A 27,149-nucleotide genomic window follows, 5' to 3' on the forward strand; every position below is an offset into this window, starting at 1 on the left:
ATCAGGTGCATAAGTATGAAAACGTGCGATTTTTGAAAATTTCATGGATGATTATTTAAAATAATATAAGGTAATGAATTTTTATCGTTTTTAAATTCTAATTGTTCGAAAAACATTATCGCAAAATAATCTGCATTTTATGATCCAATAAAAGTATGTGTAAAAGAAGGACGATATTTTTTGAAATATTGATTAAAATTAGCAAATATTGGAATTAAGCGTTTCCTTTGTTAATTGATATTAATATTCCTAACGAATGTATAATTTTTCCAAATTTTTATATTTAATTTCCATGTATATTAGTCTTATGCATGAACCCTAAATGAACTGTACTTTTGTTTAAATTATTATAATATTCTATATATCATTATATTAAATTATTACAATAAATTTTCAAATATCTCTTTCGTTATAGGTTCTTTGTACCAGCTGAAATTATGAAATGATTTACTAAAAACTCACAAAAGTATTGCTGTATTAAAACAGCCTTAATGATATTTTCATCAAATGTTCCACAGCTGATCAATTGCGTATATGTTTGTTTATATATTCCAAGAATAACATATACAATTTTATGTTATATATTATTCCTATCACATAATAGTGCTCTATTTACAGCTATTTTATTATCAGAATGAGTTCCACATATTATGAAAATTGAAACTACATAGTATTATTGTAAATGGCATTGTAGATATATAAATAACCTTAATTGAACGCGGCTATTTGTTTTTCAAACTGGCGTAAAATATCTAGTATTGTTAATGAAATATTAAGAAATGATTATTGTACTGTAAAATGTCGTACCAGGATTCTCCTTTTTCGACCATGTATGGTCAGGACGATTATGATATTGATGAAGACAACGACGAGTATTTGGAAGATGACAGAGATGCTGAAGAACAAGATGAAAGTGATGAAGGTACAATTAATTCGTTAAAAATATATTTTTGTAATTAATACTTTTATAAACAGGCAGTTTATAAATTTCTAGATACAGAGGAGGCAAGCGAGACAGATCTTGGTAAATCGGAAGAGTATACAGAAATAAAGGAGCAGTAAGTAGATAAATTTATGTCAATTCTTTGATCAATGGTGAACTACATTCACATTTTTCAGAGTTTATCAAGATAAGTTAGCTAGTTTAAAGAAACAACTACAGCAGTTAAAAGATGGCACACATCCAGAGTATAATCGGAAACTAAAACGCTTGGAAGCCCAGTACAAAGAAAGGTTTGCATTCTTTAAGTATAATATTCATTTTGTGTGGAATTACTATGTACTTGTTCCTTTAATTAAATTGTTTGTTTACAGATTACGATTGAATGTAATTTACCGTGATTATTTGACAGAATGGGTAGAACGGGACTATATATTAGAAAAAAAAGCGGCAGTGAAGGAATTTGAGGAAAAGAAAATAGATTTAAAGGAGAACTTATTAACGGATATGGAAGAGAAACGGAAAATGATTGAATCTGATCGACACACAATGGAACTCACTGGCGATTCAATGGAGGTATAAATCTGATACAAATAGCAGTTTTACTCCTCGTTATATCATATATTTACTTTTCTACTTATTGAGGTGAAACCTGTAATGACAAGGAAATTACGAAGACGACCAAACGATCCTGTACCTGAGAAAGTAGAAAAACGGAGGAAACCACCTCCCGCGCAATTGAACTATTTGTTAGATGAAAAAGAGATAGAGAGCGATTTAAAAGCTATTAGTCGCGGTAAAGTACTGACCACTATTCGGAAACCAGGTACTGACTAAAAATTCCAAAATAATGTACATGAATTAACTGGGAATCATTATTTGCAGCAATACTACCACATTATAATACAGTAAATATGCCTTCTCAACATATTCCTCCACCCTCTGATACCCCTATAATAGAGACTAGGATAGAAGATGGCAAACTTCTACATGAAAGACGATGGTAATTTTGGTTTTTATTTTTGAAATTATTTATCTAAATCAAGAAAATTATAGGTTCCATCGTGGACAACCAGTGTACGTAGAAGGGAAAGATTTAACTAGGTTCGCTGCAAATATTTCGGCGATAGGAACTGAAGCTGTATGTAAATGATTATTAACAAATTCATAAAATTTCTTTCTTTTTATTATAGTCTTTTTCTTAAATTATAATTTCCTCATTTTATAGATTTGGGTGAAGAAAGTTTCGGATGGAAGCAAGGTCCGTATATATATATCCCAATTAAGTCGAGGAAAAATTTCAATCAAGAGAAGAGCATCCTAATGACTATTGTAAAAGTATTCGCTGTTACGGGTATAAGTGTTCAGTAATTGTTAAACTTGTGATACGTTAGACTTGTAGTTTATTGAAGTTCTATTTTCTGGATTCAATATAACTCTTACTGTACTTGTCTTTTGCCACCAATAAAACCAGATCTTCTGATGATACTGTATCGCCATGTACATCCATATAAAATAAGAGAAGAGCAACAGAGACATCATAGCTAATAATAAATAAGTTGACCATCGCGCTGGTGGAAAGCTATCATAATTATTTTTGGCGTAAAAATCGGCCGCGACTATACAAATGTAAGAACATCCTATCGCCATAGGCGTAATAATAATGCTCCGAAGTAAATCGGCCTTCAAACTTCGAACATACAATTGATGTTGCTGTTGATTAAGACACACCCAAATTAATATAGAATGTAGAACATGGTAACGAGGAGTTCGTCTGATCTCGAACTGGTGCCCACATAATTCGCAGCTATTTCTGTTACTTTCTTCTAGCCAATGTTCTAAACACTTCAAATGGATTGCACCCATGGTTCCCTTGAAAAAATTTAATTCGTTTTATTTTTTAATTTCCTTGGAATATTAAAAGTGGTGATGATTAGCTAACCTTACACTTGCAGGGATATGTAATGGGTAATTGGTGAGAAGAATCGTAGCAAATACGACAGTGTGTCGCCTCATCAAGGGATTCATGTACATTCAATTTCGCTCTTTTATTCGAATCATGTTTTGAATTATTGAGTTTTCGTTTTATGGTCAACTTAATACCTGTATTTTTTTGGTTTGATTCTGCTTCAACTTTTGCTATAATTTTTTCTAGGACACTTTCCACGGAACTCCTCTGATCGATCATTATAGACCATTTTTAGTTGTTTAACCTGAATATTTGTAACATATTCAGAAGAAGAAAAAAGACGAACGAAAATTAATTACATGATTATTTCTGTTTGCAATGTCCTAATGGACAAATTGTAAAATATAAACAAACAATAAATAAAAAAAAAATTATTATTGTTGTTTACGTTATTTTATTATGTTATTGAAAAATGAGATTCGTTAATTCCGATGATAAGATTTCATTTATTTTCTCTTGTTCGTCGTAAGTACTTATTAAAATGAGGATTATGAACAGGTGGTCATTTACAAACTATCTCGTTACATGTATAAAAACTTGTATTACATTACGAAGAGTACAGTTAAGTTAGTCAAGTAAAGTAATATTAATGAGATAAGTAATTATATGTGCAGTTTGTAATTAATCACTAAACTAGGAATAAATGTTTGTCACTCGGCCATCATATCCACACTGGGGCAGTCTTCACCTATATTACTTGGAGACGTTTCTAATTCTCCGATTTCGTTAGACTCGCTATAAATGTAAATTTCGTATAACACATATTTCTACAAAAATTTCTGTAGCAAACTATTTACCTGTCTAATGAAGGGTCGTTGCTGAACATTTCAGTTGGAACAGTAGGTGGTGCTTTCTCTGGTACTAGTTCCAAATAAGTCTGTCGAGACTCTAGATGTCTTTCTACTTCTTCTGGTGTCATATGTCCATCTGACATCAAAGACATTGGTACTACATTATTTGATGATTGTACCTGAAATATAAAATGTCCTAAACTAACTGTTCCTTTAAATTACAAATAGTTACTTACTATAGGTGTGCTGTTTGATTTTGTTACTTTTGGAGTAGGTTTTTTCTTTTTGCTTGTGTTGAGTTGAGACTTTGTCACTGTTGGTATATGATGTGGTGTATGATTACTAATTCCCATTTCTATCTTTTTTCTAGGAACAGAACAAAATTGATACATAAGTACTAACACTTTCCTTTTAACTAAAATTTTTTCAAGTACCTTTTTGAAGTATCAAGACGAGTAACTTCTTCATCAGATGATTCAGTTTCATCACTTTCGCTGAATGAGGCATCTACTTTCTCATATTGTAATAATCGGTCTAATAAAAAACTCTTGTCCCTATTTACTTTAAGTAATTTTCTTTGTGTAGATCTCAAAGCTTCTTGAAAACATTCATTTTCCTGAAATAATTATCAAATGATAAAATAAATTTATACCCAAAATATATATAAAAGTACTAGATACACATACATAAATTAAAAATTTTAATTTTCTCTTAAGATTTCGATACTGATCCTTATAGTTAGGCACTTCCTCCTCTGGACTATCATCGTCATCGTCCTCTGCATCTGCATTGTTGTTTGCAATTGAGCGACAATACCATTCTTCCAACATTGATCATCTGTAACTAAAAACTAATAAATGTCTCTGTTATTCCATTTAATGAAGTGTAACAATAAAATATTTTTGATATTGTTTGTTTCTTAAAATGTAATTGCCTTAAAAATATCATGAAATCAATGAAGTGAATAATAAAAATCTCATAAACAAAATAATTTACGAATGAAAATATTCTTTGTTAGGTAAAGGAGTACAAATCAGAATTATTAATTTTACAAAGAAGTATTTACAATATTTAAAGATCAATGTAGGATTAGGTGTTAAATTTTGGATATATTATTATAATCTCAAGTAACAGAGTGGGAAAGAAGTAAAATTGATTTGTATTATTAGAACTGTAAGCAAAAGACAGCAATATAGAAAATATTAGCATATTTATCCTGTTGACCAGACTTTGACTTAAATTCTTTTGCCCATCCACCATAAAATTGTCAAATGTTTTAGGATTTCAGAATATCTGAAACAAGATCCTGTGGGAAAGTGACATTTATTATGCAACAGTCTGATATGTATACAATTACAGTTTCCATTTCAAAAATTTTAGTGTTTTTGTCAGGGAACGAATTAATGTTACTTTGATGCTGTATAAGGTTAAGTTCTTAGACGATAGAAAATAAACTGAAATATTTCATTGAAAACGAACAGATAATCGGCGAGGACAATAAAGTTTGACTTGAAATAAAATTTCAGTAGTACCTACGCAAAACTTTAGAATGATTTTTCGTATGTTGCGATTAATCGAGGCGAACAATTATTAGGAAGATAAATAAGCTGTTTATGACTGGCTTTCATTCTGAATTCGTGACTTCTTTATCGATTCTATAGTAACTTTGAAATACTACCATTCAACAATAAACATTAAATTGAATTTTCAGATATAATTTGACAAATTCTTCTTTATAGGAAATATAAGTAATTTTTCATAACTTTCGTGAATTTAATTAACAATTCCTCGATTTTATAATAATTAGTTCTAAAAATTACAACATTTTATTTCTCTTCTTAATATAAACGACAAATTTGTGTAATTGCTATAAGTTTACGTTTCGCATTTTTGCACGATTTACTTACTCGATATGAACGATAAAAAAATATATAAATGTTAATATTTAATGAATAATGTGTGCCATATTTTAATAGCAAATTATAGTATCGAATTAATGTACAATAACGAAAAAATAAAAAATTAAATTACAAAAAACGAAATGATGGTCTTTTTTTAAAATAAATTTGTACAGCGTAAATATATTACTTTAAATTTAGCGCGATAAGGAAGTTCATAAATGTTTAAAAAGTAATACAATAATTATCTCTTATTCTTTTTTTATGTATTAAATATTAAAACTTTAGGGAAAATAATAGCCATCAATGCGCTATGTTCTAATTAAATCCAATGAGTTTCGCATCTCCCCAAAACTGATTGTCTATGGAATATGATTAAAATTGATAAACTTATATGGTCGAAGCTTTTAATTTTTGTATAATAGTTCTTAAGTTAGAAATTGTTAAGTGTTATCATCATAGTTCAAATTAACATTTCTAATTAGTAAGGAAAGATTACTATATTAAAAATGGGTATACCGAAGTTCTTTCGATACATAAGCGAAAGATACCCTTGTCTTACTGAAAAATTGAAGGACTACCAAGTAATTAAAAAAAAATCTCGTCAACAATATTTATCCTTCTATATTTTTCTGTTCTTCCATATTTTTATACTTTTTTGTTGTTTAAAACTTTTTCAAATTTTAATTTTTCTAACTGAAATATACATAAATGATATATGAAATAAAATGAATATATATCTCTGGATGTACTATCAATGTAAAATAATGCTATTATTTACAGATACCTGAATTTGATAATTTATATTTAGATGTGAATGGTATTATACATGATTGCTCACATCCGGACGATACGGATATTACATTTCGTATTTCAGAAGAGACCATATTCAAAAATATATTTCGTTACATAGAAGTATTGTTTCGCATGATCCAGCCTCAGAAGTTATTTTTTATAGCAGTTGATGGTGTGGCACCACGTGCGAAAATTAATCATCAAAGAAGCAGACGATTCAAGACTGCGAAAGATGCAAAGATTCAGGAAGATAAAGCAAAGGTTAAGGGTACAACTTTACCCAAAGAGAAAAGATTTGATTCTAACTGTATAACTCCAGGAACAGTTTTTATGTCCAAACTTGATGAACAATTAAAGTATTTTATTACATATAAGATATCAACTGACAAACTTTGGCAAAAGTGTAAAGTCATATTCAGTGGGTCCCAGGTTCCTGGAGAAGGAGAACACAAAATAATGGACTATATACGTTATATGAAAACACAAGCAAATTATGATGTAAATACAAAACATTGTTTATATGGTTTAGATGCAGATTTAATAATGTTAGGTTTATGCACACATGAAATACATTTTACATTATTGAGGGAAGAATTGACATTTGGTAAAAAACAAAAAAAAGTTTGTTTAACGCCAGAAGAGACAAAATTTTGTCTGTTTCATTTATCTCTGTTAAGAGAGTATATAAATCATGAATTTTCCTCATTGAAGGAAAAATTGCCTTTTCCATATAATTTGGAAAATATAATCGACGACTGGATTTTAATGGGATTTCTTATAGGAAATGATTTTATACCACATCTGCCAAATTTACATATTGTACATGGCGCATTGTCTGTATTGTATCAAGTATATATGGATGTAATGCCTACATTAGATGGTTAGATAATCTAAAACAGAGGAAGCATATAATACAGTATGTTTCATGAGTTTCTTAAAGTAGTCATTTCATTTCAGGTTACATAAATGAAACAGGAACATTACGATTAGATAGATTTGAAAAATTTATGGAAAGACTTAGTCGTTTTGACACATTGCAATTTTCGGAGTATTACGCAGATCTAAAGTATCTCGAAAGTAAGACAGGGAGACCTCTCACTGAAACTGAGAACTCCAATGACAAAAGGTCAGGAAGCAGTGAAGAGACTCGTTCTCCAAGGAAAATGCAAGATAAGGAACTCAATGCTTTACTTAGATCTGCCGCGGATATGGTATTTACTTAAATTGTACTTAAATAATCATAATTACGATATTTACTCTTTAACAGCAATCTAATGCAGTCAACAGGAAAGTATGATGATGATGAATACGGTGATGATAAATCAGATTGTGAAATGTACACTATGGAATTCGTTCAATGCAAAAAGGATTATTATATAAATAAGCTAAAATACGAAAATATAGACGAGTAAGTGTAACTAACAAAGATTATGTGACTCAACTTCTTACGTTTGTTAATTGTGTCTTAAATGATGTTTTAGACATTTTTTACGTTCACAAGCTGAGGGCTACGTTAGAGCAATTCAATGGAATTTAAATTATTACTATAACGGTTGTTGCAGCTGGTCGTGGTACTATCCACACCATTATGCACCTTATATTTCGGATATAAAAGATTTTAAAGACTTGAAATTGGAATTTGATTTAGGGGAACCATTTTTACCGTTCGAACAATTATTAGCCGTGTTGCCATCCTATAGTAAAGACTTATTACCGCCAGCATTCCAAACATTGTTAACCGAGGATCAATCTCCTATAATTAAATATTATCCGACGAATTTTGAAACAGATTTAAATGGCAAGGAGCAGGAATGGGAAGCTGTAGTACTTATTCCATTCATAAATGAGAAAGATATAGTAGACGGTGCGTAAAAATATGTACATTTTCGTTTAACGATAAATTGAAATTACTAATTAAAATTTTGTAGCAATGGCGCCTCGTTATTCACAAATAACTCCGGAAGAACGGGCAAGAAACAGGCATGGTCCAATGTGTTTGTTCACTTATACAGAAGAAAATTTAGGTGCTTATAAGGCACCTCAATATTTTCCTGACATTATTAATCACGCAAAAGTTCAACTAATTAATCGTGAGGACATTGCTGTACCTCGGGAAAAATTAGTTCGGGGCTTATGTCCTGGTGTAAAGCTGGATGTATATTATCCTGGTTTTTCTACTCTACAATATATAGAACATACTGCGAGTTTAGAAAAAGCCAAAGTAAATTGCTGTGGTTGACAAAAGTATTCATACAGTTATTATTATGTTGTACATATTGTACATATATATAAAATATTTTGAAATTTCATCAGCACTATAATGAGACACGACTACCATCATTATATTAGCAAAAGTTAAATCATATCTGAAAATATACATATACAGAAGTTGCAAGATATTTACTGCAAAGTTATATTTAGTAAACAATTAATATACAATATAAATAGCCATTTCAATCATGTAATAAGTGTTAAAGATAGTCCTATGAATACTGTTATTACAATATAATGTAATATTGTTTAAATATTTTTATGATCTTTGCAAATATATACTTGTACTAAATGTTTTGTAACTTTCGTATAAATTTTCAGAATGGTTTTACATCTTACCAATATAATCATGATAAATGAATGTTACTATAGCGCTAACGAAATTTCAAAATGCCTCGTTTAACACAAATAATATATTTATAAAAGGTATCGACAAATGTATGAATACTTTCGCGAGTCACTATATCTACAATCTTTTTACTCTACACTCTTAACTATATTGCTTTATTTCATTGACATATTCTTGCTTATAGGTAAAGGTACTCCAGAGACAATCGCGCCAAGAAAGTATGATTCTGCACATAAAACCACAGCCCAATATTGACTTAACAACCATAGGTTTGAAATTATTAGGTAAAACAGTGTACGTGAATTGGCCTCACTTGAAGGAAGGTTTGGTAATTGGTGTTTCTGAATCAAGCAGGAAAATGAATTCGGTTAATCAGTTTGACAACATCAATGAAACAGAATGGAATGTGTGGAAGAAACATATAACAGAAATGTAAGTCAACTAAAATTTGTCATTTAATGCTCTGAATTCTATAATAATTATTATTTGTAGGTATAAGGACAATCTCGGAGTGGATATCGGAGATACGAAGTTTTTAGTTCATATACGACTATTGGTAGGCAAAAAGTACATCTTTAACGCTCAAGGGAAGGTGAACATAGAGAAACAGTGGACCGAAATGCCAACTTGTTATGCTTATCAGACTATAGTAAAAGATATCACAACCTATTGTAATAATGTACAATTATACAAGACTGTCAGTGATATCTTTGAACCAGGAACTGTATGTTTCATGTTGGCTCATCCATATTATGGAGCAATGGGAAAAGTGCGTCATATAGAGTAATTAGTCGTATTAGTATTAGACATAGAGTAATACATCGTAGAGCAAAGATGTGATTCTTTTTCTACTAGGTACATGAATCCGCGGTCTGTAAGAAGTCGGGCAGAATAAAAGTATCTGTAACAACGGTACGAGAGCCGTCGTTTGAAACAATAAAACAAATTCAAGCAGATCTCCAAACCCAATATATGCACGGCAGCGTAGCTTCGCAAAGGTTGGGTATAAGCTCTCTGCTTTTAAGTAGAATTACCGGCACGATTTTTGTAAAACAATCCTCAAATGAACTTCAGCAAGATGATGTTACATATAATATCGGATGTAATTTAAAGTTCAACAAAAAGAACGAGGAGGTAAGTGCATATATATATATATTTTTCTTTTCTTTTTTATAGATTTATCATTGTATGTATAATTTTAGATACCTGGTTACACTAGAAAAGGGGAACTTGGTCAATGGTATTACAGTCCTAAAGCTCTCGACTTAATCCGTAGCTACATGTTGAGGTGCCCCACTTTGTTTGAGCGATTAGCTCAAAATCCAACCACATGTATTTTTCAAGAAGAAGATCTATTTACTAAAGGGTAATCAATAATTTCATTAACAATCAATCTTTGGTGAGGTTGACAACCATTAAGTCGTGATATTTCAATACTATAGTTCTGAAGAACTAACTGATACAGTGGCATGGTTGAAAGATCAACTTCATGGAATAGAAAGTCGTGCCTGTGGCAGGGAAATTATCGAGAATACTATAATGAAAAAACTTGAAGAAATAGTGGACGCGTATCTCGAGTCACCAAATAGCATTGGAAAAATTGTGGACATGCAAGTTCAACCATATTTACTTTATACACCTACTTTGCATATAACAAACCTTCCACCTGATACAAAAACGCAGAATCAGCTATTGGACAGAATTTGCTGTATTAAAGATAATTTCACGGTACCTCTTGGATACAAGGGAACTATAATTGGAATACAAAAAATGGAAAATACGTCAGATACTATGTACGATATTTTGTTCGACAAACCAATCATAGGTAAGGATAATTTCTATTTCTTGAAGCGGTGAATTTCAGCAATTTGATTCACTTCAACATTATCTTTAGGTGGATTTAGCATAAATGGATCTTCTGAATTCCGCGCGTATCGTTTATCAGTCCTTGATTTTATAAATATCAGTTATGGGCAGAGAATAGAGCAGGGTAAAGGAACGCAAATGAATATAGAGTCCACAGAGCAATGGAAGAACATCATGGCCATCAATCAGGACGCTCAATCGCGCACAAATGCCAGCAATGTTATATATAGGAACGAAAAGCATTTAACGGTGGAAGCACCAATGTCACCAAAGTCATGGTCTACACAAAAGGATATGGAGGAAATCCCGAAGAATCAGCTGCCTCATAAATTCAAGCAGTATAATGCACAGAACACTGTGAACGTTCGGAAATCTCATAAACCAATAGCAAAAGGTGTACAGCTTTCTCAAAACGTGCCAAGGAAGCTGATGGCAGAACCGACATCCGAGTTCCAGGCAATATGGAATGAATTGCATAAAAAACAGGTTAGTTTAATTGATAATTTAAATATTTTAAGTTGTTTTTAAGAAATTAAGAAAGATCTTAAGTTATTACTTATTTACTAGGAGCTAATCAAAGCTGTACCACAAGCCGAAAATTCAGTAAGTATAGCTGTATGGTATTTAACATTTTATTAACAGACTGTTACCAATCATGGTATTTTAGCTACAAGATCCTAGTGCTTTCTTAAAAGCAGTGTTAAAAATTTCCGATGGAAACTCTCAAGAATCTGTCCACCCTGGAGTATCTAAAACAACTAAAAGTTTAAATAACTCACAAGAAGAAAAGAAGGCATTGGATACACCACCTTTAGTGCAACAAATGTTTGATGTAAGCATTTATTTCGAATCTTTAACATAGGGATATTAAAAAAGAATTGTTCCATTTCAGCATGCTCGACAGAACGACAAGGCGCCAACTTGGTATTGCTCACAATTACTGAATTACTATCAACTCAGTGGAGTGGGAATGCCTCGATATAGTTATTTTGGTGTTGGAGATAGTAATTTGATCCAAGCACATATTCTTTTACCAGATAAAAGAATATTTGTTGGAGATCCTTGTGCGAATCACGAACAAGCAGCAGGAAGTGCTGCAAAGAAAGTTTATACAGTAATTTGAAGTTTTATTTGAATATCTTCCTACTTTTTCTGTTCTTACTCTATTTGTTGATTTTTTGACAGGAACTGAAATTAGCTAATTTATTGCCAAATATGAAGATACCTTTACCGCCCCCGCAACATTGGTACTCTAATCTCCAGAACAGTAATTGGCCACAAAATATAAGGCCACCACCAGTACCATATTACCCTCCAGAACCTAAACTTCTTCAACTTTTCCCTGAGTGGGTTCAAAAGGACTATCATCGCGTACCTGGACTTCAAGAAACGCCCAAGCATAATAAACATCAGTATAAGCATCATATTCAATCAAAAGTAGAACAAACTCATAATCAGAAGGAACCAAAGGCAGAGACAAAGAAATGCACAGCTTTCGTACCCTTACAAGCACAAAAGAAAAGCAGACACATCACAGCCAAACAGGCTGTAAACAAAGACAGTGCAAATCAAAGTGCCAAAGATAAACCTCAGCCCACAGTACAACAGAAGGAAAAGGAATCGCCAGCGAAGGTTTGTTATCAATATTTTTTAAAACAATATTTATTCTTAAACAATTATAAATATTCATTCCTATATTAAATCTTTCTAGACGATAAAAGTGGAAGCTGTCAGCACGACTCTTGAGAAGCAGAAACCAGTGCAGAATAGTTCACATCAAGTACAAAATGCACAGACCGTAATAAAGCCTAAAAAGTCGCGAGTTGCGGCGAAATTTTGCATATCAACACAAATTGAAGAATCGATTAATCATAGTAAAAATCAAAATTCAGATTAAAGAAAAAAAAAGAACATTTGGTAAACAATCGAAAGACATTTTGATGCGCTTATCTCTTTTTTACATTTCTTTTTGATATTGTGTAATAAACAATTCCAAACAAAACGAAGGTGCATGTGTGCAAATGAAAAAAGAATCTTCAAGGATATTGAAGTAGCATGTTTGTAATACTCAATCATAAGTAACTTTTATTTTGGAATTCTCTTTTTTCCGATTTTGTAAGCATATCTACATTTCAATGTAAGTCATTTTTATTTTGTAGTTCCCTTTTTTCTCCGTTCTTTTGTAAGCATATCGAGTTGAATATTATACATGCGAATGATGTTGAAACATAGAAGTTAATTTGTAAGATTGATTTAATGTGATTTAGAAACAACAAGATAAATGAATATTTTATGTTTTATGTTGTGTGGAGGTCGGTATTGAGTATTATGTAGGTTACAGTATATGGATTCTATTAAAAAATGGAAATGATTTCTTTGTAAACTTTTAAAACGCACTGATTATGGACAATGAATAAAAAAAATCGATGTCTTATATAATATACTTCTGTTTACCACTTCTTCCTTCACTCATTATGTATTCTTTTTAAATATACGCATAATTTTTATTTAAAATTGCTTGTTATATAAAAGATAAACATTACCATTCGCGATAGAAGATATAATACACAGATTATAATAGCATTTACTCAATCGAGCATGATTAATTACTTTTTGTTATTTTCCCTTTTGCTTTTATTGCTTGCGCGTCATTACACTCCAATTAGTCGCAGAAGGTAAATTTTGCAGGCTAAAATCTTGCAATAAATCGCACATGCGTTTATTTGTTCGTTCTCGAAGGACATTTTTAATGAAATTCTCCTTTTGTATTTGCGAAATTTTGAATAAGGCACCATGTTTTTCAAAGGCGACACGAAGCCACTGTGCTGTCCATTCTATGCATGTTTTATTCAATGTCAACAAAACTTCCGCGTGAGGTTCTAGGTATCTCCGTGGTACTTGTCCCCCTATTATTACGAATTTTTATTATATAGTTATTTGAAATTTTTCAAGGAACAGCTATCTATTTACATACCTACACACTGTAAAATTACATAAACTAACTGTTGACCAATTGGTTGAACGAACGTCTGTAGGTGCGGACTTTGCATAATAGCATGTGTGAGGAAATGTCCGGCCGCCTTAACTGTGCCCGATTCTGGTAACGTTAAACAGTCGATTCCTGCATTTTTTAAATTTTGATATTACAGATTTCCGGATTTAATAATCGAAAATATATCAAATTATAAACTAAAACTTACCACATTGCAACATTTCAGGAATTTGTTCAGGAATCTGTAACAATAGCCTGGTATTCTTTTTGCAAATTTGAGCCAACAACCCAAGATATGCTTCCATTAATTCTGCCCAATCGGATAAATTTCCATTTACGGATCTGCAGGCCCTGACGCCACTTAGCGTAATAGAACTTATGTCCGCGAAAACGGGACCTATTACGTTATTCGGATCTCGTCCAAATAATAGGACGAGTTGTCGAAGAAGATTTAAAGCTGCGGGATGAGGCCAATTCTTGTACGAGTTCGCCAGAATGGGAAGTAGAGGGCGAGCATCTTCCTCAGGATGCAACAATGACATTAGGGACTTTTGGGCGCAGATATACATCTCTTCTAGTGTGAAATTGTCCTGTCCCCACTCGGGATGAGCAACGATTTGACTGAATATCGGTAACAGTCCATCTAATACAGCCTTTCCAATAGATCCTTCTAATGTAGAAAAGAACATAGTGGCCATTTTTAATTGATTCATTACTGCACCACGAGCCATGAACCAAGGTTGTTGTAGTAATTCTCGAATTTTTATTATACATAATCCTAGTGTAGCGTCCAGATGAGCTAATTGTTCATCAACAGAGGGCAAGGTATTTAGCAACTTGCCAGCTGCATACATCATTCGTAAACCTTCTGCGCATCCCGGAGTAACGTTTGGAAGAGTTTGTTCGATGGTGTTGAGAATAGATGGAGCAAAAGGTGTGAGTTGCTGTTCACATTCTCGAGCTAAATCTTTCAAAGCCATAGTAGCAAAAGGTGCCGTTACTGAGCCTCTTGTCAAACCCAAAGTTACAATTCGAAGCACTCTCTCTAGCCAAGGATCCGGATGTTCTCCAATCCATTCTGCATATGCTCCCATTGTTGAACATGCACATGCGAGTACCTAAAAACATAGAATCAAATCCTGCATTCCATCTATGATGAAGTAGAGTAAGCTTCTACATATTAGTTTTTTTGTAAGTGAATATAAAATTGCAAAATATAATTTAATTATGCAGCATTTTAATACAAGAGAATTTGTTGTACCTCTCCAGGATAGTGATCATATGGGATATGACTAAGAACCAAATCCATTAAAGCAGGAATGTAGTGGGATTCCTCGATACCAACGCTATCTGCTACAGCTTCAAAAGCGTGCAACGTTGACTCTACTTCTGTCCATCTCTGTGAACTGTTTAACGTCTGACTTAATCTCTGTCCGAGAAGCACTAGTAAATCTTGTCCTAATACTCTATAACAATAATCTAAAGCATCTGCCACATCTTGTCTGTAACACCTGAAAAGTTCTCTTTCATCTACATCTCCTGCTTCACTGTGAGTCAAGGGAAGTGTCGACTTTCTTAATAATGCTTGAGCTAGTCTTGCGTAAATGGGTTTTAGAATCAGCAAAGCACGACTCTCGTAAGGTTGATCGAGAGTAGGAAGATAATCCTGCAATGCGTACCAGAACCCAAATGGGATAGAACTGCGAGTTTCATTTGTGGGATATCTTCCCTCTTGTTCTGAACACTGTAAAAGTAATTCAATTAAACCTTCGACTGTCCATTTCTGTGTTTCATTTCCTTCTTCCACTAAAGCATTTAAAAATGTTCTACTGTGAGCCTCTCCAATTGCAGTTAAAATTTCACAAAAATATTTGTCACTGTATTGTCTTGCCATGGTTACCAAACTATGTGCCCATTCCCACAATGTTTGTGGTCTCTTTACAAGTTCACTATGGGTTACTATCATATTTAAGCATTCTTGAACTACTTCCCAACCTCTAGGATTTTCGCCATGCATTGTCCTTTAAAATTATTTATCATTTTGTCTCATTTATAAAAAATATGTTTGAAATATATATACACATACCTGGTTGGTGCATAATATGCTGCAGCTGTTAATAAATGGGGGTATATTTGCCCTGTTGCCTCCAGAGGAAGTTGGCCAACTTTAAGCCAGGATAATGCACATTCCATAGCTAGTAAGTGCATATCATTATTAATGTATTCAGAATTCAAATTAGTCATGGAAAAAACTTCTTGTAACAGCCAGGTTGTCTTATACCAGCTATTTATTAGACATTTGTGTAATTTGGCTCTTCTTACTTCATGTCTTCTTTCAAACTGTTTACATTATTGAACATGTTAATATAATATATAATATAAGATTATAAATACTATTTATGTATATATCTTACCTCTACAGGTAACACAGAAAGCGTACGTAACAACAGTTCCAACATAGGAAGAGAATCATAAGACAACATCCGTGTCAATTCCTCTACAACATTTTTATCTTTATTATCATTATCTGCAACTATACTAACATTTGCTACGTATCCAGCTAACTGAAACCATAGAATTCGTTACTTTATTATCTCTACAAGATAAATTGAATCAAATAAATTCAAATAGGAGATATTACCGCTTGGCAAAGTTTAGACAGAACAACCTTTGGCATGTTTGGTTGCTTCATAAAGTTTATTAAACGCTCCTGCAAAGCAGGATATTCACTCTTGGGCACTTCATCCCATTGCTTGGAAATTTTGGCATGTAACGTGGTAGCCGCATAAAACTGTGCTTCTCTTGACTATGATAAAAATGAGGACTATTATTTCCAATAAGATACCAATATCCCATGCATAAAGTAATATATTCCATTACCTTAGAGGAATGAAGAAGATCCCAAACAAAAGTCCAGGCTTCTGGAGAAGTCTGAACTTTGAGCAACCATGAGTGAACGTCGTTATTTCCCTCCGCGTAAAACTGTTTTACAGCTTGGTCAATTACATTTGCATAATCCATTGCAAATTATTTATTGGTCTGATAAATAACCTTATAGTCAATAATTATCTAAAAGCCTAAACTTGGTAGGATTCCATTATACACAAATAACGATTTCTTTCGTTCAATTTCGTTGAAATTTTGTATTTAGTTCGTTTTACCGTATCTATCGATAACAACTTTTCTATCATTTCCTTGTAAATCATTTAAAACGTGTTAAAATTTGTTGCATGTAAAACTACTTAACCCCTGTTTACACGATTTCCCTCGATCGCTTTGGAGATTTCACAATTGCTTGCAGAAACAACATCCTTCGTTGTCGATGACAGCGCTATTACGTGTTTAGAAGCAACCCAAAATTTTATTCCGTTTTTCAATCGGCGACAAGTCCAACATTGCATACTTAAGAAAAGCTTTGATTTGAGAGAGGCAGATAAAGATTGGAAAAAAAAATCCTATATATGCCTTTCTTATGTATTTTAAAAGTACGTGGTTAATTTATATGTCAAATGAATCCATGTGAACACGTAATAATATAACTTCAAAAATTCGACAGCTAACATCAGCACTACGTTGCGTATGTATAATATTTATGTGTTATAGACACCTTGGCTTACACTTGTTATAATCCCAGAATTTGGGAAGTTTAAATGTTTTAACCATACGATACAATCTTTATTGGATTATTTGAATTATTATGTATCATAACCTCTTCATTATGTTGTCGTTACTTCTTTACTGTTAACTTTTATTTTTATAGAAAATTCTCGATGAATGTGTTCGTAAACTGTCTTCCTCATGAAAAGAGTAGCTACTACTATGGATGACTCCAAAGATCTATCTAGTAAAGGTATAAATAGAATCTTATCACTCTTTTGCTACTATTTAAGATAATAATTGTTACCTATTATTAATGTATAAGCAGTAGCTCTTGTAGAGCGTAACATTCAACCGCAAGGTATTCCATTAAATGATCCAGAAGCTGTGGGTAAAACATCACAACAAGATTTAATTGCATTGGCAAAAGAAATAGAAAAAGCAGACAACTTTGTTAAAGCAAATGCCTGCAGCAAATTGCAGGTGATTGTAAACCAAATAAGATACTTGAAGAAACAGGCTGAAAATATTCTCACAGAAGCTGATTGGAACATGAAATTACATCATGTTCCTTGTAATTTTGTAAAACATCCTGGACATGTGTATCATTTGTATCAAAAAGAAAGTGGTCAGCTTTACTTATCCATGATTAGTCCAGAAGTAAATAAATTATGCTTTTAAATAATTCCAGAATTAAAAAAAGATATGTGAAAAGTCCAATTATTTTATATTTCAGGAATGGGCTATATCAAATTCTGGACCAGTTCAGACTTACAAGGGTTCCTACAGACTAGAGCATGATCATTCATGGACATCTTTAGAAGAGACTGATAAGAAGAACAAGGAAATGACTATATTGGCTCAACTTTGGTCTAATATTTCAACAAATGCAGTGAAAAGTATTGATTTAAATGTAAATATGTAAAAATGATATATAACATATCTGTTTTAAATAAATCGTTCATTTGAAATGTGTTTCCAACTAAAATTTAAATTATATTTATTACTTCCTTAGATTAAATATGTGGGGAGGAACTATGCATGTGCGATCTACATTACCATTTTACATAATTTATCAATTACACTTTTCATACTAATTCGTAGAGTACTACTATTTTCGAGAAATTAAATGTATGAGAGAATACAATTTCTAAAAAATGATGTATATATTACACACATTCTGCGTTTAATGAAGGAAATATTTCATATATTAACGAATTACGAAGCAAAGATACAATTCTATCAATAATCGATTCTTCGAATAATACTTTCTTTAGTGTGAAAAATATCTCTATTATAGTCATATAAAGGCATACCAAGTTTCTTCCTCCTTGATCTTATACGCGAGAATAAATCAGTCGTCGTATCTAACACAACTTGTTTCTTTTTTACAATAACTGTGAAAATAATAATCTGATACTTTCACTGTTTTCCTTGCGCGGGACATCATGAAAACGATTACTTTGGGGACATAAAGTAGTATGAATGATCGATGAACACTCAATTTCTTTAAGGTATCTGTGGAAGTTTAATCTAAAAATGGTCAAAAGAACTCAATGAAGCAGCACAGATTATCACCATGAATCACGGTGATTTTACTTCGATTTATTATGATGGCGCATACGTCATGTTGTGTTCACTTTATGCGCTGAAACAGACCAATGTTTCTTGTTAATATTTATAAAAATTATAGTCACAGTTATCATTATATATTATCTAGTTTAGTTCTTACATGGTAATGGTATTCTGACTGGTGCATTATCTTTGACTATGCATTCGTGTGTTTGATTACGAAATAAATATTGTATTAACAATTGTTTCTCTTCTCCTACACATGGATCATAAAATCCTGGCAGTTCACTCTGCAATATGGGAACATACAATAATTTTATTTTTTACAAAAAAGAAAAGATACATTATTTTTAACTAATTTTACAAAACATACCTTAGATGCATCATAAAGGATTAACTTTGAATCCTTTACCAAACATTGTAAAGGGATGGTTACATCTATTACTTCGTCTCTACGTATAGTCTGCTGCTCTGAGCTGTACTGATCTTGCTGAGGGTAGACAAATCTCCCATACAGAGCTTTCGTGATAATCAATCCCTTCTTTGATTCTTCCGTAGCTCTTATCCTACTCACGGTGGCTTTCATTAATTTGGTAGCGCTCTCCGCTTCTTTTTGTTTTTCCATCATCCTCGTCTTGTTTACCTCCTTCTCTTTTTCTTTTTCACGTTCTTGTCGTTTTTTTACCATAGGATCTATAACAATCTTCTTCAGCACGACCCATGTCATTAGTGGGATTACAGTAGCGTAGAACATAGTAGCTGGAAGAACCTCATCACTAAGATGAATAGGGAACGCGTAGGTTTGAAAGGAACGATTCAATTTAAGTTTTAGCATGACTCCTGTTGGCACTCCTGCGGACACTATCGCGGATAGTTTAGTGTGTCGCGAAACCTTTTTTTCCGCTCCGTATTCTACGAGTAGTCCGAATGTGCCAGCTCTGTAATTAATAAAATGTTCACGACTTAGAAATATAGAATATATACAATCATAGGTAATAGAATAATTTGTTGACTGATATTAACCTCACGCTGCCACGTAGCTTCATCTCTTTCTCGTGCATTTTATATATGTAATTAAAACTAACGAATGATCGTAGAACACCAAGGTGAATGGAAAACGATGTATAAGTTCTCGCTGTATCTCTAACGATACTGGTACTCACGGAACTTTCTGGACCTGCATTATATGTAAGGTCACCCATTATATGAGTATCTAATTGCATTGTGAGTCCTGAAATTAATATAATTCTTTTAAAAATTACATAATGTTTTCAGCAGTTGATATCAATAAGTAAGATAAGGTGGACGAACATACTGCCTATAAGACTAGCCTTAATTTCGAATGGAGTAAACTCCAGTATTGTTGCCCCGTTGAACAATATTTTATGGGGTAGCATACGAAAACCTTTGAACGATATCATCGGCCCGTTCCCAGCACCGACCTCTAATTCTACCCAACCTTTAGACGAAAGCAAACGCTTCGCTGACACGTTTATAGAACCAGATCCTACACCATTTCTTGTGCTTAATTGACCATACAATGTTACAATATCTTGTAAACTAAGAGGTGCTTCAATGGATTGAGTAAACGACATTCCACTGACTTCTATGCATGAAAGTACATCCCTGCTATATTTTAAAATACAATGTATTTTATAGCACATATATCTGAACTAAAGATTACAGTGCATTACCTATCTTCAGGATCTTTCTCATATCTGTTAAAAAGGTCTGTTGCATTGATATTCATTGTGATACTAGTAGTAGGATTTGTGAGACTCAGTAATTTTCTCTCTTGTGCTTCTCTTGCTAGGTATTCATATTCTTCCCTGATTTCTTGAGGTGTTCTAGTACGTTCTACTATTTCCCAGCCTTCAGTTTTCAGTCCTTTAATCCCCACAGTGTCATAAATAGCTCTTTGATGGGGATTACTTAAAACTATAATATATATTATAATAAGCATTTTACTTTCATACAATATAATAAAACATTAAAATATATTATTCTATATAAACCTTTGTAAGCTGCTTTAGTACGATTAAACAATACTTCCGCTTCTTTCTTGAGCACAGGGTCCACATGCTTGTCAGGATGATATAGTTTGCTCTGTGTACGGTACGCATAATTGATTTCCTCCTGTGTAGCCTGTAAGCAAATATATCATAAATAAAATGTTGCAAAATAATTTCTAATTTTAATGACAGAAACCTTAAAGAAAATTCAATCCTGAAGTGCATGTTTCTCTCTGTGACTAAAATAACCTATTATTCCCTTGAAAAAGATTGATTAGCAAAATATAGGAATGTAATAGTATGTTTGAATGATTTTCTTAAAGTAGAAGTTTATATTGTTTATTATATATTCCTAAGGGAAGCTCGATTACATCAGACACCAAGGAATACTATGTCACGTGGAGATAGAGAAATTGATCTTCAGCTTCAGTAATTCGAAATGATTCGGTAACTCACGTTTCTTGCGATGTTTAGGAACGTGTAGTAATCGTCCTCGATTAAATGTTCCTGATCATTGTCATCGTCCATCTCGGGATTTCGACTTTTTCCTATGTCGACTCGCACAAATTACAAAGTGCCAATGCTTTCCCTTAATCTTAGTCTTCTGCTCCTATAGGTTATGAAAAACTCGGTCGAGAACCGGTTATCATTTAGTACTTGCAGCTATCGTCTGGTGGTGCCAGATGAACGGAACCACAGATGGGTATACAAGATAGACCTAACATCTTTAGAGGCTTCGAATCCTACGTTTTGAAATACCGAGCAGACGTTTAAAAAAAAATCGTACGTTTGTTATGTCCTCAATGATTTAAAGCAATGAGTCTAGAAATTATAAGTTTAACTATCGAAGTTGATAAAGACAACATGAAGGTAACAAAAGCAAAAAATCTGTGTTAGAAATATGTATATAACCTTTTTTGGTACACATTCATATAAACATACACATGTATATATAATATATACACATATGCATACATTACGTTGTGTTTCAGAATATTTTATGATTTGACGATAACAATTAGATTTTCGTATGAGATAAATTTTATTGTATATCACTTAAAAACTTATCCATCAACTTACATTTTCTGCTACAACATAAAATGTTATCAATTTTTGACATCCTTTATACAAACTTATTTAAACATGATCTCATTAAAATGATTTTTATTTTTACCTTTATTTCATTTATCCACATTATCGGAGAATAATAAAATTTAATTGTTTATGTTTAAGCTTGTTTAGCAATAAAGCATTGATGATTTTATGAAGATTTAATAAAAGGTACAAGCAAGCACAAGTTATTATTATTGAGATTTTATACTCATTCCTAGTTTCATCTTTCTTCTGTTCGCTTTTTTCAGTCTTTTACGATCGTCTATGTCATCGTGTGTAATGACAGGCAAATGAAAAGCGAGATAAAACATACCACGGGTCGTACCAGAGATATACGTAGAGATATAAAGATAGAGTGTGTAAGCAAGCTGAGAAATACAAACCTCTCATATTCTTGTCTAATAACACATGCACATTCGTACAGAAATTAGACAAGCACAGAGGGAACCCTCTATACAGCGTTCTCTTTCTATTCCAATATTGCATCCACTTGCACGGTAACATATGACTCCCATACTCTATCTTTATCTTTTTATGGCCTGTACCTCGCCGGTGATCGTACCACAGACGACAGATCAACTGCATTATTAACTTTTAAGGAATCACAAATAATCATAATAAAAAATTGCAAGATTCATTGCAAGTACAATTGCAACGATTACAAGAAATACCCTCCTTCTCTTTGTTTCCCAAATCTTTACGATTTATCTCCCTCTTTATTGTTTTATTTTCTTTATATATACTAGATAATTTATAAGTAATGCAAAATTACAAATTACATACAATATTACAGCAAAACTTTTTATGGTCCTGGTAAACTCTTGGTACTAATAAATAAATGTCAATTTATTTTATATGGGTTCGTCTATTAAAAAATGATAATTTATTTTACATGATCTCCATTATTAAAATGATAATTTATTTCATATTGTTTTGTTTTATTTAAAAGATCGTTGTATTATCCTGTAAAATTCTTTTATATTAAAATATCTGCTTTAAGCAACTGTAGTACAATCCTAAAATTATTCAGAAAATTATAGACTTCTGTAATATAGTATATTCTGTAATAGTATTATTGTTACAGTTTAATATGCGTATTTTGTACTCTGTATTGTATTGTACATACTATTGTATTATACCTAAATAAAGTGACACGAGATCTAATTAAAAAAAGAAGGAGTCAACAATTTTAAACAATTCTACGTTTCTGTACTTCCCTTAACAAGTTAAGAAGTACATACAACCATGACACAATAGCTTGCAATGCGTTACTGTAGACTGTAGAACGTGACCACGACCAGTCATGACAAACCACCATAAAAAGCCAATAAAATTGGTAGGGAGAGACTGAAAGAAAGGGCAGCCCAGTGTTCCGGAGTCAGTTTGCTTTGACATTCCCTAATCAAAACAAGAATTCTCTTTTTCCTCGTGTTTCCTTACGCTTGTTGGGTCAGTCATAATTTTTAAAGGGTTCGAAGGATTGAGTTTCCTAATAATTTATCGTCCCTTCATAAGCGTGACCTGTTACGAACGACAGGAATTTTTATAGTTTCCAACAGCATATGATAATAAAAATATTCACCTTATCCTTTGTTCATAATGATCCAAGATAATAAAAAATATCGACGGTCTAGTTGAAAATAATTTGCAACAAATTGTCTGGAGTCTCAATATATTCCTTTCGATATGATTAGTTCGCATGTAATAGAGTATCGTGCACGTGATAATAATTGGACAGGCAAGGCGCACGTTGTTTTAGTAGCGAATTAATCGCAATCGCCGCGGCTAATGGCAACAGTAACGTTAAGAGGCGAGGAAACAATCGGCCGGATCAGTCGCCGGTATTGTTAAACACGCTCATTGTACTGCTCTAACAATACACTGTTACAGTGACAACATTCAGCCCGGTGAGTCTTAGCCTTCGATCAACAATCCGTTATCACCATTGAAAAATATCCGGCTGTCGTTTTTCTTCTTCTTTTTTCAACTAATTGGACCTAATTGAAATTTTAACTATCCGTTCAAATTTCTTATCTTCAGTCAATGTATGAAATCAATAAGAATCGTAATGTACAAAAATCTAATTATAAATTATGTTGTAGAATAGTTGACTTGAATATATTTGAAGAACATAGTCAGAAATGGATATTTTTCTAGACTAATTCACTGATGATGAAGATTCATAGGCGGATAGGTGTATTTCTTAATTAATTTCTACTCTTTCAAGTCTTGTCCACAAGGACAAGCCGATTGTTTAAAGAAAGTTTATTTCTTGACTTCCTCAATGCTTGATGTTGGATGTCTATTTTGTGGTCAATGACCACTGGTCGAATATTTCATGGCCACTTCTTTCAAATTGTTTCTAACCATTATCTACAAAAAGAGGAATATGGTATTAAAAAGTCAGTAAAAGAACCTGAGAAAAGAATTTCATTAATAAAAAAGAAATTAGCTTAAGTATGTTAATTGCAAGAGAGTGGAATTCCAGCAATTAAAAAACAGTACAAGAACACAGAAAATACGGTTTGAGTGACAAAGGAATGTTATAAGAACATCAGGAATTACGAGCATCTCAGAAGTCACACTCCATAAATTAAAAAGTAAATTTAAAATCAAAAAGCAAATTTTCAGAATATTGTGGAAATCTTAAGAGTAACAGCTTTAAAACTTAACGTGATATGCAACACGATAATACAGCACGAACAATGCACATCAACTAATAGTTACGCTATCTCTTTCATTGTTTTGATAGTCTATGTTATATTGTTAACAGATTAAGTATTACATGGTCAATGGTACGCAGTTTAAAACGAAGCAAGAATTTTGGTTGATTAGATGATCCAAGAAACGTAAGCTCTTCTATTTCACAGTCGTTATCAGCAGCCTGCCTAAATCACGTAGCCTCGTATTACGTAATCAGTGGCATGTATACATATATGACAAGCCTATTTCTCAGAATCGTACCTACATCACGTAGGAAGTAAGTATTTATATTGCTCACGATCAATGGCTGGGAACTCGTGCGCTGTTTATTTGGCCGGAGATTTCGATTCCGATAGCGACACCGTGAAAAGAAACTGGCTCTCAGAAACTTCACCAGAATAAATGCATCGTTGTTCCTCTGAATCCTACCTCCCTAAAATAGAACCATACATAATTTTTAGTCTATTGGTTATAATTATTAAAGTTGTTAATAAATCTGTATTAATGTAGGTTCTTAAAATAAATTTCCTCAAAAAGTTATCACAATAAACTGCGTACTTCGTTTGACATACTTTAGAAGTTTCCTAGAATCTACTAAAAGAAATTGATACTTGATATCCAATGCAATGAAATTTCCTACTCAAAGTTTGACTAACCATAATTACATAAGACTATTCCAGAGCTGTCTGGAAAATGTTTCAGTACAGTTTTCTTCCAATGAAGGTACTCGAAGCGTACAATTTTTCTACAAAGCAATGAGTATCGCTTTTAGGGGGTTGAAATGGTACTCGGTACAGTACTCCCGCTAAGTGAAACGAGTCACAAGGTATCAGAGAATGTTCACTGGGCAGGCGCGTGCAGCTGATGCACCAGATCGATCTTTTCATCCAATGAAACAGGCAAATGTATCGCAGTCTCCGCCCAAAATATGGCGACCGTTTTTCCTTCCCCTCTATCCTGTTAAATGAACATCCCCGATGCTGCCTGTAACACGAAAAACGGAACCTGATCAGAAACACGTTTTTAATGGATCAATTGGTTACACATATCTCGCTTTTGCAGTCAAAAGGTTTCATCATATTAAAGATTTATAATTCTACAAACAGTTTATCAATCTTTAGTTTTCAACAGAAATTAATTTCTACAAATGTATGCTTCATAACTTATGTATATATCGATGTAGAATATAATCTAAGTATAATGATTGTTCTTTTTGATTAGAGGAAGCTTTTTATGTGTAGATACAAGCTATGAGAAAAGGTATCGATCCAAAGGAACGCGTGCGCGCTAATTGAAACCGGCACAGTGGAAACGGCAACTCTATGGTCAGACCGGGCGCAATGAAATCCTGACCAGGCATTTTCCAATCAGTTCAGCGTTTCTTTCGGCGACCTTAATTCCAGTAGGATTGTAGGTAATGATTATCGTGCAAAACACGGTTGCCTAATATGATTTCTTAAACGCCACCTGAGCACCGGTTACATAATTGCACTTGATGACTCGTGTTGGACCAATTCTTTACAAAGTAGAGCACACCAATATGTACATGTTTTGTGGTGGTGGAGGTTGAAGAATACCGAACAGAACAGGCTTTGAGGAATTTTCACCTCAGGACAGCTGGACAGATGCAATTTTATTATTAATTATGCTTTATATAATTTTATCTAAATTATACTGACTGATTGATACTTAGGTGTAAATATATATACTTTAATCTCATTGACAAACTGGTAATTCCTAGGAGAATTTAATTTATACTGAAGTCACCTTGTACCTGGAAATTCCAACAACGGCTTGTAAAACTTGACCAATAAATAATATTGTCGTTCAGAACATTATTCTAAATACAATATTTGTTTTATGCCACTCTACCTCTTTACAAACTTGCTGCTGGAAGTATAACAAATAACGTCCCAACAGATCAACAACCATGAATAGTCAGACATCCTTATTCATGTAACTGTTGCTTTTTTCTCCAGTCTCAATAAAAATAATCCACCCAACGCATTGCGCCATTTGTGGAGTTTTTCATACAATCTCCTGCAAAGAAAATTCCCAAAGTCAGTTCATGGGCACTCGATATTGCATTGGAGAGAAATAGCAAGAGTTAGAGAGTATGAAAGTAGCATACGAGAATTTTTGGTTGTTCCAACCGTTGGAGGCGGAGAACCAGACGTGGGAGGTCTCTGATAAGTTGAACGGCGCTGTGGCCGCGAAACTCCGCCTCTGTGCGCCTCCACCCGCTTCGGAACGCTCGCTGGCCCGCTCAGAACGTTCTCAA

General features: G+C 32.9%; 6 protein-coding genes and 2 long non-coding RNA genes across 20 annotated transcripts; 4 read left to right on the plus strand and 4 right to left on the minus strand.

Annotated features, from left to right (window-relative positions):
* The first annotated feature begins 473 nt into the window (after nt 1-473).
* LOC122576192 (sin3 histone deacetylase corepressor complex component SDS3) lies at nt 474-2,433 on the plus strand. The gene is made up of 8 exons (XM_043746103.1): nt 474-922; nt 995-1,058; nt 1,120-1,233; nt 1,315-1,516; nt 1,586-1,766; nt 1,826-1,943; nt 1,997-2,081; nt 2,169-2,433. Exons 1-8 carry the CDS (start codon nt 799-801, stop codon nt 2,262-2,264), a joined length of 984 nt encoding a protein of 327 aa, XP_043602038.1. The 5' UTR covers nt 474-798; the 3' UTR covers nt 2,265-2,433.
* LOC122576193 (INO80 complex subunit E-like) lies at nt 2,109-5,390 on the minus strand. Of its 9 annotated transcripts, none has more exons than XM_043746109.1 (6): nt 5,237-5,390; nt 4,387-4,550; nt 4,135-4,316; nt 3,937-4,066; nt 3,707-3,879; nt 2,640-2,812 (listed from the first exon to the last, which is right to left on the minus strand). In XM_043746109.1, the coding sequence occupies exons 2-6, from the start codon at nt 4,528-4,530 to the stop codon at nt 2,788-2,790; spliced, it is 654 nt and encodes a 217-aa protein (XP_043602044.1). In that variant the 5' UTR covers nt 4,531-4,550; nt 5,237-5,390; the 3' UTR covers nt 2,640-2,787. The 9 variants fall into 9 exon arrangements, with proteins under 9 accessions (XP_043602039.1, XP_043602049.1, XP_043602044.1 ...); XM_043746110.1 differs by lacking the exon at nt 2,640-2,812 and adding an exon at nt 3,057-3,153; XM_043746107.1 differs by lacking the exon at nt 2,640-2,812 and adding an exon at nt 3,431-3,644 and having other exon boundaries at nt 4,387-4,543.
* Nucleotides 5,391-5,961: 571 nt separating this feature from the next.
* Nucleotides 5,962-13,322, plus strand: LOC122576204 (5'-3' exoribonuclease 1). The gene is made up of 17 exons (XM_043746132.1): nt 5,962-6,182; nt 6,382-7,273; nt 7,351-7,604; nt 7,674-7,801; nt 7,875-8,257; nt 8,322-8,614; nt 9,198-9,445; nt 9,506-9,782; nt 9,869-10,147; nt 10,216-10,379; nt 10,456-10,838; nt 10,908-11,365; nt 11,447-11,482; nt 11,547-11,711; nt 11,772-11,993; nt 12,065-12,511; nt 12,591-13,322. Exons 1-17 carry the CDS (start codon nt 6,108-6,110, stop codon nt 12,774-12,776), a joined length of 4,890 nt encoding a protein of 1,629 aa, XP_043602067.1. The 5' UTR covers nt 5,962-6,107; the 3' UTR covers nt 12,777-13,322.
* Nucleotides 12,942-17,142, minus strand: LOC122576205 (importin-13). The gene is made up of 8 exons (XM_043746133.1): nt 16,752-17,142; nt 16,513-16,677; nt 16,286-16,435; nt 15,958-16,211; nt 15,133-15,892; nt 14,080-14,989; nt 13,854-14,000; nt 12,942-13,785 (listed from the first exon to the last, which is right to left on the minus strand). The coding sequence occupies exons 1-8, from the start codon at nt 16,890-16,892 to the stop codon at nt 13,514-13,516; spliced, it is 2,799 nt and encodes a 932-aa protein (XP_043602068.1). The 5' UTR covers nt 16,893-17,142; the 3' UTR covers nt 12,942-13,513.
* Nucleotides 17,143-17,256: 114 nt separating this feature from the next.
* On the plus strand, nt 17,257-18,456 carry LOC122576207 (uncharacterized protein C1orf50 homolog). Of its 3 annotated transcripts, none has more exons than XM_043746136.1 (4): nt 17,257-17,448; nt 17,632-17,721; nt 17,794-18,128; nt 18,205-18,456. In XM_043746136.1, the coding sequence occupies exons 2-4, from the start codon at nt 17,670-17,672 to the stop codon at nt 18,391-18,393; spliced, it is 576 nt and encodes a 191-aa protein (XP_043602071.1). In that variant the 5' UTR covers nt 17,257-17,448; nt 17,632-17,669; the 3' UTR covers nt 18,394-18,456. The 3 variants fall into 3 exon arrangements, with proteins under 3 accessions (XP_043602071.1, XP_043602073.1, XP_043602072.1); XM_043746138.1 differs by having other exon boundaries at nt 17,258-17,448; nt 17,800-18,128; XM_043746137.1 differs by having other exon boundaries at nt 17,262-17,448; nt 17,797-18,128.
* LOC122576206 (dnaJ homolog subfamily C member 11) lies at nt 18,440-21,716 on the minus strand. Of its 2 annotated transcripts, none has more exons than XM_043746135.1 (8): nt 21,509-21,716; nt 21,056-21,185; nt 20,735-20,978; nt 20,356-20,666; nt 20,064-20,271; nt 19,414-19,978; nt 19,201-19,330; nt 18,440-19,116 (listed from the first exon to the last, which is right to left on the minus strand). In XM_043746135.1, exons 1-8 carry the CDS (start codon nt 21,578-21,580, stop codon nt 19,094-19,096), a joined length of 1,683 nt encoding a protein of 560 aa, XP_043602070.1. In that variant the 5' UTR covers nt 21,581-21,716; the 3' UTR covers nt 18,440-19,093. The 2 variants fall into 2 exon arrangements, with proteins under 2 accessions (XP_043602070.1, XP_043602069.1); XM_043746134.1 differs by having other exon boundaries at nt 20,356-20,669; nt 21,509-21,713.
* Nucleotides 21,717-21,782: 66 nt separating this feature from the next.
* On the plus strand, nt 21,783-22,947 carry LOC122576208. Its single transcript, XR_006319673.1, has 3 exons — nt 21,783-21,922; nt 22,286-22,333; nt 22,414-22,947. It is a non-coding gene; the product is annotated as an uncharacterized LOC122576208 (long non-coding RNA).
* Nucleotides 22,948-23,214: 267 nt separating this feature from the next.
* Nucleotides 23,215-27,130, minus strand: LOC122576241. 2 transcript variants are annotated; one of them, XR_006319677.1, is made up of 8 exons: nt 27,000-27,130; nt 26,741-26,908; nt 26,578-26,642; nt 26,336-26,485; nt 25,525-25,852; nt 25,167-25,301; nt 23,748-24,538; nt 23,215-23,686 (listed from the first exon to the last, which is right to left on the minus strand). It is a non-coding gene; the product is annotated as an uncharacterized LOC122576241 (long non-coding RNA). The 2 variants fall into 2 exon arrangements; XR_006319678.1 differs by having other exon boundaries at nt 25,534-26,485.
* Between the last annotated feature and the right edge of the window lie 19 nt (nt 27,131-27,149).

Source organism: Bombus pyrosoma, linkage group LG16 (assembly GCF_014825855.1).
Source record: "Bombus pyrosoma isolate SC7728 linkage group LG16, ASM1482585v1, whole genome shotgun sequence".
Classification (NCBI taxonomy): domain Eukaryota; kingdom Metazoa; phylum Arthropoda; class Insecta; order Hymenoptera; family Apidae; genus Bombus; species Bombus pyrosoma.

Coding starts and splice junctions, on each gene's coding strand:
- LOC122576192 (XM_043746103.1), top strand. CDS start 799: ATGTCGTACCAGGATTCTCCTTTTTCGACCATGTATGGTCAGGACGAT. Junction 923..994: donor ACAAGATGAAAGTGATGAAG/GTACAATTAATT, acceptor ATAAATTTCTAG/ATACAGAGGAGGCAAGCGAG. Junction 1,944..1,996: donor CTTCTACATGAAAGACGATG/GTAATTTTGGTT, acceptor AGAAAATTATAG/GTTCCATCGTGGACAACCAG.
- LOC122576193 (XM_043746104.1), bottom strand. CDS start 3,128: ATGATCGATCAGAGGAGTTCCGTGGAAAGTGTCCTAGAAAAAATTATA. Junction 2,813..2,882: donor CATATCCCTGCAAGTGTAAG/GTTAGCTAATCA, acceptor AATTTTTTCAAG/GGAACCATGGGTGCAATCCA.
- LOC122576204 (XM_043746132.1), top strand. CDS start 6,108: ATGGGTATACCGAAGTTCTTTCGATACATAAGCGAAAGATACCCTTGT. Junction 7,802..7,874: donor AAATACGAAAATATAGACGA/GTAAGTGTAACT, acceptor ATGATGTTTTAG/ACATTTTTTACGTTCACAAG. Junction 10,380..10,455: donor GAAGATCTATTTACTAAAGG/GTAATCAATAAT, acceptor TCAATACTATAG/TTCTGAAGAACTAACTGATA.
- LOC122576205 (XM_043746133.1), bottom strand. CDS start 16,892: ATGGATTATGCAAATGTAATTGACCAAGCTGTAAAACAGTTTTACGCG. Junction 16,678..16,751: donor ATCTTCTTCATTCCTCTAAG/GTAATGGAATAT, acceptor TTTTTATCATAG/TCAAGAGAAGCACAGTTTTA. Junction 16,436..16,512: donor TGTCTAAACTTTGCCAAGCG/GTAATATCTCCT, acceptor CTATGGTTTCAG/TTAGCTGGATACGTAGCAAA.
- LOC122576207 (XM_043746136.1), top strand. CDS start 17,670: ATGAAAAGAGTAGCTACTACTATGGATGACTCCAAAGATCTATCTAGT. Junction 17,722..17,793: donor CAAAGATCTATCTAGTAAAG/GTATAAATAGAA, acceptor TTAATGTATAAG/CAGTAGCTCTTGTAGAGCGT. Junction 18,129..18,204: donor TATCCATGATTAGTCCAGAA/GTAAATAAATTA, acceptor TTTATATTTCAG/GAATGGGCTATATCAAATTC.
- LOC122576206 (XM_043746134.1), bottom strand. CDS start 21,580: ATGGACGATGACAATGATCAGGAACATTTAATCGAGGACGATTACTAC. Junction 19,979..20,063: donor AAGCTACGTGGCAGCGTGAG/GTTAATATCAGT, acceptor TATTAATTACAG/AGCTGGCACATTCGGACTAC. Junction 19,117..19,200: donor AGTCAGAATACCATTACCAT/GTAAGAACTAAA, acceptor GGTCTGTTTCAG/CGCATAAAGTGAACACAACA.